Below are 12,119 nucleotides of genomic sequence, written 5' to 3'. Positions count from 1 at the left end.
TAATAAACGCACGTGGTTGGTGTCATCGTAAACTTATTACTCTTGCGGCAAAATCTAATTAGTAGAAAATTCATTATTACATCATGAGTGCAATCGTTGAAGAAAAATATTTTTAAAATTGGATATTGTCAAGATTTATTGAGACGAGTCTTTAAACCTTGTTTATTATAAAATAAACAAATATTTGATAAGAAATTCTGCATGTACACACACACACACACACACACACACACACACACAGTGATAGAGTAAAGTCGTATTAATAGAAAAGTACGGGATGCGATGATTTGCTTAATTATAAATATTAAATTTGGTGATCATGAAACTGCAAAGCGAGGAATTCATAACATGAGACACTAAAAATCAGGAAGGTGTATCGGTTCCACGGTAAACGGCAAAATAGTGTGGGCGATACAATTTGGGAGCCCCTTTGTTTCGGGGTGTTCCGTTAGTCTCTCGGTGATAATTCTCGTCTTGGTCTTCGGAGGAAACGGTCATTGCGGTCGCCGAATCTTTCCTAGATCGCTTCTAGCGCTTATTTTTGAGTATTTCGAAGATCGCAGGGACGGCACAAAGACAATCACACACGCGTAAAGATCACGTCAACGAATCCGCGCTTGCTTTCGAGCCGGAAGGACGCCAGCATCCGTGTCGCGCCCTGCGGTCGGGCCATGCGGCCCTTGTGACGGACGACGAACGCAAATCGCACCGTCATACTATATACACCTAATGGTATTTAATGCAAATGAAAAACAACAATACAATATTCTTATAATTGCAATTAAACTTAAGAACTTTGTTGTTTTGTCTAGTATTTAAATTTTTTCATGTTCAGAAAATTTCAACTTTTAACTTTATACGCGCGAAATTAAAATCCTATGAAATTTTTATTATCTCGCATTCAAATGTCGATTCGCCCGGATATGAATTTCGATGGGCGGATCAGGAGCGGCAGGAATGTAGGCGATCGCACGAGGAGTTAAAGGGGGTTGTCGACGGCCGACAGTCCGGCACGTGCTGAATGTATACTAAAAGCAATAAACTCCTTCGGGAACTTATCTCGTAATGACAACGCGTAATATCTATATGGGATCATAATAAAGCCACCGGGAGGCAAAACGCCGAGGGCCTTTGAGGGCATATTGATGCTCCACCTTTTGATCCTGCTCGCTAATTCGCTACGTATATTTAGGGATCTACGAGTCGCACGAGTACGACGCGTAATTGAATCGAGCGAGCGGAAAGCTTTATGAACTTTTCGCTAATCTTAGCGACTGATAATTGAAAACTGCAAACTACCAAAAACGTCTAGCATCAAATGAAAAAGGAAACATGAAATACGTTTGAGAATTATTATAAATGGTAATTAATTGATACATCATTATTGGCAACTTTACGAAGGTTTAATTAATATCTTTCCGTTTGGTAACATGACTAATAATATTTGCGGATTAAATGCATGATATGGTAACGCCTTTTGCTGAAACCGTCAACGCAAGTGCGAAATAATTTTTATATTATTCATGTTTTTCAATGCTCCTTTTATTTTTTTTTTTTATATTTTAATATACTCATTCCTCCAACATTATTGCACGACTTTTTCTACATGTACTTTTATTAATAAATGGTTATCATTAATATTGATTACTAAGCTACAGTGAGCATAACAATAATAATTTAATCGTACATTTTGATACTTAAAACTTTTATTGGATATATTGGGAAACCTCATTAAAAAGCCCATTAATTGAAAATGATCATATTCGAGCGAAGGATTTCTCGGGATTTTCAGGCTTCGACAAAAGATTTCGATTTACCGTTCGATCAGCAATCGCGCTGTTCCAATCTGCTAGCCTGAAAGTGTCGGGTGCCTTCCGTCGTGCATGATAAACTCTTGTTAATTGATGATGATTTTGTGTCTGCTTATCTTGATGACGATGACTGATGACCACTGTTATATGGGTGATTCTAGTGGGGCCTGTGTTCGGGGGCCGATGCGGCGCGGAGGCGCTCGGTCTGGGGCTGGGGCTGTCGCCGGGCCCGGCCTACAGGTTCGCTCTGCCCCCGGGACTCGCTGCCAAGACCACCCGCTGCCTTGTATTCGACCAAGGTAGGCCTACCAGCCATCTTCATTGCCGCGGCAGTCGCACCTTTGACCCTTTCGTGTTTACATCCGTTCGGTGGATTCTCTTATCCCGAGTTGTTTTAGCCATATTGCAAGTCCTGGAAAAAGATATACGTCAGTATAACGAGATCAGAGTCGCCAAGGAAATTGGCATGAGAACCGAAAGGGTTAATGGAAATGGCTTCTTTTATTTGCGAATGCAGGTAGTCGTGTAATTAAATTGCGCGGATCTATATGCGAAAATACGCGAGATGTGTCAGATGAGGAATGTGACGTAGGCATAAATTGTACGAGACCGCGCTTCATTTCGTTTAAACGCAAATGAGAGAGAATCGGCAGGGCCGAATTTGTTCGAAATGAAAACTTATTTTCGACTTATACCGTGGTTGAATATTCCCGAGCGAGGACGAACGAATGAAAGCATAATTAACGTGAAGAACGACCTGCTCGCGCCGATAATCAGATCCGAAATGCATAATTAATTTTCGTTAAATAGCGTCTAGTTGCATCGGTAATTTTCGGCGAATCGCGTAATGAAAAAATAATAATAACAGGTAATTTGATCGAAGCAATTTTGGTAAGAGTAATTTTAATTTAATTATATTGATTGCAATTTAGTTTCGATTCATCACAATCATTAAAATTTATGAGGTTATTTCAACTGAATTATTTTGATTAAATTAACATTACTTTATTTGTAGTCACTATATAGGATGTCCTCAGCCACCATATATTACTAATAGCGACTTCTGAATATTAATCAGGATAGAAAATTCTAAGATGTGAATATCAAAATTGTTGTTTCTTCGAATTATAAGTGATAAAAAAAATTGACGAATTGGATAATGCGCGTTACAATTTGCGCTCTTACGCAAATATAATGTGTATACGTACGCGATCTATCATTATTATTATTATGTTTGTTTCAAGTTTTCTCATCTTCGGAGGAATGCGATTTTAGTAAATCACAGAAATTAATCTGTGATTTACTACATGTTTTTTCACGAAGCAATTTAATCTTGCCTTCTTGATTAAAATCGCAATTCTATATTCATCGAGATCACACAATTTTTCACTTCTCTTGTAGAAATTTAAAAAAATAATGATATATAATTATTAAGAGGCGTGGTCGCATCTCAGCGCCAAGTCAAGTGCAGCGAGCTAAATTATAACGCGTGAAACTAGACCGATATATGAATAACACAAATAAGAAAGAAATTAGAAAGAGTTTTCTTTGCGTGTCATGCTACCTTGGAGAGAAATCCTCACAATTATCTTCTGTAAATTTCGACGATTTCTAATACGTGCGATTGATTATCTTATGTGATTCATAGGAGCAACGAGATGATAGATATTTATAGAAATAGATATTATCGATAGATATTAATAGAAAGATATATAATTATAGAAAAGCAGATATCTAGCGCGATTTATCAATTTAAATTATCATTTTTAAGTACATAGAAATCGATAGCGACGAGAATTATAGATTATCGTTTCGTTGCTACATTTGATGATTATTTCTTTAATGCTTGAACGCGAATATATCTTACCTCGTGCTTCGCGGATTAAACTGTAATTTGCTTATTCTGATTGAAAACGCTAAGTAATTCGTGAAACGAACATTATTTAGATAATACGTTGCAGAGTGATGTGTTTGTTAAGCGTTGATTCAATTGAATATAATATTTGACGTATGTTTATTTTCAAATGTCCATTAAATGTTTCATTGAACTCGGAGGATTGCTTGACAAAGCAATGCGCCTGCTACACGGCACTCGGCAGTTCTTATGACATAGTACACTATTGCTTATACAAGATACCGCGCATTATCATTCGTGATGTAGTTATTATGTTGCATTGAGGATATGTTACATATTATCAAAATGTGGAAAAAAATCTAAAAAATTATATATTAATGCAATACCGTTCTTGGTATTGCATTTGAAAGTACAAATAATTTGGCAAAGAACTATTTTCTACTTATTGTTGGATCAATAATTATTTTAATAAGGAATAGAAATGTGCTCCTAATAGAAATGCAATTAAGAAATAATGACAAAAAAATCTCGATTTTGTTTTATATAAACACTTTAAATATTTAGAATAATTTATGTAGAATTTTATTGCAAGGCAGAAATTTATTGTTTTGTAAATAAACGATTTATTTGTTTATTTACAGAATACCTAAATTCAAAATTGTAATGAAACATTACATTGTGTACGAAAAATTTTTTCACTTTTTAAAAATAATTAATTTTTTAGTAAGGAGAAACGTGTATAAACTATAAGAATATAATGTTATTCGCACAACTTTGATATGTATACGGTTTACTTAAGTTTTAAATATTAACAATTTCAATTTGCAGGGACTGTGTGTGTCCTACATCCTTATGTGTCTCTCGAAATGCGATCGCGATTATTTCAATTACATTACTCTGTGCAATTATGTTTGGAAATAGTAATCTACCCCTCACACTCTAATGGCTAGTTTCACAACTTCCGATTAATTTAATCGGCTGACTTTTCTATTGGAATTGATCAATCGCATTTATCGTTAAGTAGAATTGGCTAGAAATAATTAATCACGGTTGACATTTAACGAGTCGATTAAATTGACCGGAGATTGTGAAACTGATCTTAACAGCGAGAAAATATAAAGCTCGTATTCAGTCCAAGTTTTCTTTTTCAATTAAGAATCTAATACCTATTGATTTTTAATTGAACTGTAAAAAAAACAATTTAAACCATCTTTTACACACAAAAAACTAAATCACGTTTACTAATTACTTACCGATTACTATTTCTGGGTTAATGAGCTACCGCGTAAGTACATTGAGTCGATAACTATTAAGATTAATGTTTTATGCAGTTTATTCGATTAAAGTAGTAAAGTAGTTATTTTGATTGAAATAGCGACTAATTTGCTCACGACTCATTGCGACACGCCAATTCTATTTTTGAATTTTTCGGTCCTTAACGAAATGTGGAATGAATTTTCTGCGAATCGAGCAGTATTTAATTAATTGCATGCACTGAATTAATAATTCCGGAATTTCATAATTTTCCATTGATACTTTGTTGATGTCGCGTGAATTGCAAGTTTGTGTAATCGTACTTTTCACCACGTTCGTTTTTTCGTTGTCTTTTCACCGACATAAAATGCAACTCGGGATTATTATATACTTAAGTATTGTGCGATCATTGTGTGCTGATAATATTGAGCAACAAAAAATCAACTTTTTTTGCTTCAAGATTGTGTAGAGTATTTCCTGTAGATTTTTTACTACCAACCGCGAATCTGATCGCGTAAAATGTCTCTATCAATATTTCTGTGCCTCCAAAATCCCAATATGTAATTAATCTTATTTTTGCAAGTTTTACGTGAGTGCCATTGAGAAACAAATAGAATTTAAGAAGAGGAGCGAAGAATCTAATTCCGAATAATGAATAAATTTTATCTATAATATTTATTGAGAAAAAAAATCTGGAAGTCGCTTGCTTTGCGTGTGAGAAATTCGTTATTTCTCTCTTTATATATAAATCTTCAATTTCATTTTGCGTATAAGAAAATCGAAATTTATCTCGAAGGTAAAACAAATCCAGTTTCCAAAGTTAACATTCGAAATCGGAGCACAGCGTCGTCGGTTTATATCTTCACGATCGAAACTCGAACTTCTTAGGATTTCGCGTCGCGACATTATCTTATTTCACCAACGTTGTCGTTTGCAATCGTTATCGTGTCGCAGCGCATTGCAACATGATGCACAGTGATGATCGTATGCACTGGCGCATCAGGTGCGCCGGCACGCAGCTGGCGAAAGGCCCGACGGCGGCGGCGGGTCTTAGGAGATTTGTGGACAGGAAGATGATCGTAGCTCGTGGGCTTAGTCCGTGCAAACGCGCAAGTCGATTTGGTAGCTGGATTTGCGGGATCGATGGACCGTCGCGTCGCGTCGCGCCGCGTCGACCGGCTGGCCAGCACGCCGAATTCGCGGGAACGAACGGACAACGGATCGATAACTTGATTCGCCGCAACGGCGTGGGGACCTCCCCAACTTAAGCCCGAAATCGATCGGAATCAGTATCTACCTTAGCCATTCCCTGATTCCGCCCTGTTAATTGGCCGGCTCTGCGTCCCTCAAGATTAATGACTTTCATAAGGTGAATGCACCGGTATCTGACGCTTTTAGCCAGTGACTCTCAGCCGCGTCAAGTTTTCCGGGTAAACAGCGAATTGTAATTGTCACACATGTTCGGAAAGAGGCGAGAATCTACACTGGAAAAATTATTTGGTAACTGTTATCAAATTATTAAATTGTTCATTCCGTGTGACCAATTTTTGGTAATTATTATCAAATTTGGTAAATATTACCAAATTTGATGATAATTAGCAAAAATTTGGTAATTATTATCAAATTTGGTAATATTTACCAAACTCTTTCTTCAGCGTATTCTATTCTATACATGCATGTGCGATAGCAAACATTAGATGCAACAAGAAATTTATAATAGTCACATTAATAACAGTAAAGTACAGTGCAAAAAGTAAACTTGAATATTGATTATCGGAAAATTGATTGTCGTGTTATCGAATAAGTATTTGTTCTCACTTAAAAAAAAAGGGCATAATGTTAACATATCGTCGTTTAATCGTCGCCATTCGGTTTGCAATAGTGCGATCGAGATACCACTGAAAATAGAAAACGATGGTTAATGGTGAAAGTTTAACGATGACACATCCGGAATATTGTTGGATACATATGTCCCAAATTTTTCATCGCTGTACGCGCGCGCGACACGCGCCCTACAGTAATGCCGTAGTTTTATTGCCGTGAAAAGTGCGTGTTTGCCAACGGTTTAGCGAACTCGCTAAGCCTGACTGACATAACACTAATTTGGGTGTCATTCATTGCGAATGCCTCTAAAAAATGTTTCATATATGTACGTTTAGAAAACTTCTAATAATAATAAATTATCGATAATTAATCCTAAGTTTCCAGTGCAGCGTTATTATTTTTAGCGGTTTTATCTCTTAATTATTTTATTTTATTTTTTAATTGTACTGGCGATAATACATCATTTAAGTAATTGTAAGATATATCTCCTTTAGCTACTTAATTTTTTTCCAGATTAATCGTATAAAAAATAATAAAGGGAAGTCGTCAAAACTGATATGGCTTTCTAAAGCGACATTGTCTTATTTCTCGGAAACTAAACATTTCTGCATAAAATCTGTCAAAAATGAATTTTTGAAAAGCGAGAATAAAATTTGCGTTTTTCTTTCGCAAAATGCATGGAGTTACATCGTATAACATTGAAATGTCTTATAAACTTTTTCACAATTTCTTTAATATTCAAGACAGGAAAGATAGCATCAAACGTGACAGATCCACATTAACAGGGTGCCAAAAAAAAAACGTAATGCAGGAGGGTTTAATTTTAGCTTTTTAATTTTATAAACTTCTTTGTTTAATACATAAAAATAAATTTTGTTACTTATTGTTAGTTTATTAATTTATTTCATAGTTAACTCCTTTCCCACGGGATTGTGTTTAAATTCTATTATCTGCCAGTTTGAGGGCCCAAGTTCTCAAACGCTCTTTCTGGATTATGTTACAAGAACATTAATTATTACACACAATGCGAAACAGTATTACAAAACCTACTATACTAAATGAAGACGCTTTCTAGTTTGTATTCATGTTTATAAAGTTTCATTGTTAGCTTTTGTTCAACAAATATTATTCAAAAACAGTGGTATATGTATAAATAATTGATGACTTTCCTTTACTTAAAAATGTATAGCACTTTTTATAATAATTATTACGGAACTTTTCCAAATGATTAATTATATTTGTTGCCGGCAAGATAACTTGTCTAAGTTCTGACGTTCTTTTCTGACATTCTGATGATTCCCTAACAACTGATTCCGCTGAGCAATAATGCATCACGCGTTACGCGAGCTTCAATTTTTCGCTGCGACGGAACACGGTCCGACAGGATCGCCAATTAAACCGCTTTGCGGCGCGTCTTTCACCCCGAGGAAGATGAGAACGCGGCAACGTTTTGAGGGCTCCGTTACGAGTGGCTCGCGGTTGAACCAAGGAATATATAAACTTTAACGGCGACCAACGTCGCTCCTTAATACCTGCGCGGGCCCAGTTTTGGTCGACAGTTAGTGCCTTTCCTAGTACAGCGATGATCCTCTTCCCGCGGTACTTTTCCCGCTCATAATCGTCGTCGGCGACCGGCATTCGCGGCTTGTAATCAAATCTCGTTGCTCCCCAAAACCGACTTTTAACCCTTAACTAGCGGCATAAATGTGTGACTATATATTCCTTTTTGTAGCTGTTGGATTTTTTAAAAGGATTTAGGGCGGTTTCCTTTCCTGAAGCACTTGTGAAAGTATCCCTCGAACACAATGCGTCGACAAAAGGATTTATTGCAAATAGATTGTATCATAAACGAACACAACAAATTGATATTCGGAGCATCAAATTTTTCAATGTACAGATTTCAGAAATATTAATAAGTAGAGTACCTTTACTACATTCTTCTCAAGAGATTTAAAATTTGTAAACAAATTGTGAGAAGATTGATGGGAAAGCGGACTCTGGAATATTGAATATAGCTACAAATTATGTAAAATATGGTGCGATTCACATGAAAGAATTGTGCTTGAATATGTATCGAATTGTATTATATTTACATAATTTGTAATAAAAATTACGAAAATAAAATTTACTGATTGCGTTTTAAAATGTAATTTATATTTGAATTATTTAATATCGTTGATTGTAGCGGTAAACATAAAAAAAAAATATTGATAAAACGTGATATACATTTACGAATCGAAGCACATTTCGGGATTATTTCTTCGAATCAGATCGTATTGCGAAAATCCAGAACAAGGAGAGAAACCATGTGTTACGCTAAGAAAACAGAAACATGAGCGTTCGCCGAAATTGTCGGACCACCTCAACGCGCGCATAAATTCATATTTTATCGCACGGATGCATAATATATGCATCATTTCAGCATATTTTAGACGGCGCTTTTTAGACGCTCTTGTGCATATTGTTCGCACATTTAAAACTTGGCCACAAGTATTTCGTAAACGAGCATTATCACCACTCGTATTCTGTAATCTCAATTTGGAACGCGTGATTTAACATATAATATTTTTAACGGAATTTTTTTATTGTTGCGAAATTAAAAACCACTTTGCCTATTTTAATATATATAACTTTGGTTAAGAAAATATCTCTTTAATTTCTCGAAACAAAATATCGTCGTTTTTACAATGTGATGTTTGTTATAAAGTACTAATTGTTTGATCAATATTTTTTCACACACGATGTAAAGGTTAAGCCAAGAACTCGCGAATTAAAATTAAAATCAGTTAATTGACAGTCCCGCGATAGAATATCGTCCAACTAATTAAATCGGTAATTAAAGGCCGTAAGAAAGATCGGATGAAGGAAACGGGGCGCGACAAAGATCTGGATATTCTCTTAGAAGGAAATAAGCTACTGTTAATTTATCGTAATCGCTCGGTGTGACTAAGTAAGTGAGCGACGCCTCGTAATATTCTTTATTAAAATATCGAGCTGCTGCTTCTTCCCGCGTTTGCTCGATCTTATCTCCGAGACAACTCATCCCCGAACGAAAACAATCTGAATATTACTGATGCTTGTATTGTATCTAATTAATCGTTTCTTTTACTATATCTTATTTTTACAAAATCACTCATACTATTCTCTAAATTTTTAGCAAATTATTGCTGCTACAATTGAAAGATTTCCTACATAATTAAGTTCAGAAAGTTGAATTTTTGAGAAACAAAAAGAACTTGTAAAAGAACAGTTTTAATAAACGATTAAATGTAAATATGATAATTTTTCTTCGGATATATAATAGGTGTAAAAATAAAGTTGTAAACTTTGATTAATATATATTTTTAGGCGGGATCCATTTAAAAGAAAAATTAAAGAATCTTTGGATTTGTTTGTGTGACTTTGGCAGGAATTTTATATTTATGTATTATTTATTTATCTTGTAATATTTTACATTCACCTTTTTTTTATAACATTATTAATGATAAACGTCAAAAAGAATATATTATTTAAAGTATGGAGCGATTATTTTTTACTTTTTATTCACAAAATTTTACAAATTATTTTTAATAAAAACGTTTATTTATATTTCTTTTTGTATGAATTATAAATATTATATACAAATGTAATTTGTACAAAGAGTAATTTTCTCATGAAAATACAATAACTATAGGAACAAAGTTTTATTTTGTAAAGCTTTGATTAATATAGTATTTTGAGGATAAGGATTAAAAAATAAATAATTTAAAAAATCTTTGCACTTGTCTAGTTTTTGTAAGAAACCCTTTAATTGAATACTGTATATCGTATTTAGTTTACTTGCTTACTTTATAATAATACTAATGAGATTTGGCGTAAATGACATCCGCTTTGCACTAACGTTAAAATCTTTTCGGTGAGCATTCATTCAGAAAATCAGGGAGAAACGAAAACTTTTTTCCTCCCCCGAGAGCAGAGGTGACGTTAATTCCCGGCGACAGGAGCAAAACGCTTTGCCATCCGGAAGGATACGCGTGACACCGTTTCGATCGATACATGCGTGTACCGGGGATGTGACGGTGGACTGGTAATCGCATCACGAGGCGATATCTCGATTCGTTTAATCGGACGAAGGCGACGACAACGACGGGCAAGGGCCAGATGGACATCGCGAAAGTTGCCCTTTCCCTTTTGTGTCCCCCGCTCTTTTACTACGGATTAATTAGCTCTTTCGTGAGTCAGCATGACGGATCGTGACGAGAACGAGAAATGACGTGACTTTCTCTAACTCGATACGAAAGAAATCTGTCGAAAGTGAGATCACAGCTCAAATCAGATTTCTGTACTCTTATTCAATTTTCTATTTAATATCAAACACACTTTTCTCCTCTTTATTATATATTTTTATATATGATTAATACTCTTAATGTTGCAATGAATAATGCTCGCTGATTTACGATTTCATATAAATTCAAAAATATTACTAAAATGTTGATACTAATTTATCTTACATTAATCTGGGATCAATTACTAAAGGATAAAGACAAGAACAATTTTCTAAGCTTATCCGAAAGAATATGGTTGCAAGATTTTATAGAAAGATTGTGACGCATCTTATGTGGGGCAACATAAAACTCGAATCGCGAAATACAGTGCACACGCGAATCACATGCGAAGAAAGAAATACTACCACACACTTGGTAGGTAATCGCTGATAGGATTAATTACAAGCATAGCTTCGATTGGGACAAATCTTGATTTTATGCAAGGAATGATTCTTGAGAAAGCGATTGATTTCGGAAACGCTATAAAATGCCAAAATAGTAGCCTTAATTTACAATTGGGTATTTACATCATGGATATGTTCCATCCTTATTAAATTATAAGGCCTTAATCAGTTTTGCGTTTCTTCTCTGCTTTTATTTATTCGCAATATTATAACGCGCACCTTGTGACCGCATCATTGCAATATTGACCACGTCCACGATCATTTTAAATTTCAACTGCCGTCATACATCCTAAAATAGTTTAAATTGTTGTCTTTTGATTGAATTTTTATTGCTCTTATTTATTGTATAATTTATTCATTATGCATTGCCTATTACATCTTATATACATCATTATGGGATTTTTGTCCTGTACTTCGCGTGGTGATTGACAAACTTGCTCTATATTATTTCATACATGAAGTGATTGCTTGATCGTCATATTTAAAACTGTTCACTCTATCAATCACTCGACCTACTACCCGATTGTGACTGACACACATCCAGGGCTGCGTTCGGAAATATCACTCAAGTGCCCCTATGCATCATTTTATTCTTGTTTAATATTCGGTGAACGAGAAGGATGGGATGATGCACATACTCGGGTGATGTTTACAAATGCAGCTCAGG

General features: G+C 35.0%; 1 protein-coding gene across 1 annotated transcript in view; it reads left to right on the top strand.

The window, feature by feature from the left end:
* The window catches only part of LOC105200461 (E3 ubiquitin-protein ligase RNF220), a 197,511-nt gene that overhangs the window by 37,254 nt on the left and 148,138 nt on the right, over nucleotides 1–12,119 (top strand). Inside the window, exon 3 of the mRNA XM_026138879.2 lies at nucleotides 1,973–2,110. Coding sequence (XP_025994664.2) covers nucleotides 1,973–2,110 — 138 coding nt within the window. The remainder of the gene's footprint in view (nucleotides 1–1,972; nucleotides 2,111–12,119) is intronic.

This window comes from Solenopsis invicta, chromosome 10, assembly GCF_016802725.1.
Source record: "Solenopsis invicta isolate M01_SB chromosome 10, UNIL_Sinv_3.0, whole genome shotgun sequence".
NCBI classification, from domain to species: domain Eukaryota; kingdom Metazoa; phylum Arthropoda; class Insecta; order Hymenoptera; family Formicidae; genus Solenopsis; species Solenopsis invicta.
This window is presented reverse-complemented; position numbering and strand designations above follow the sequence as displayed.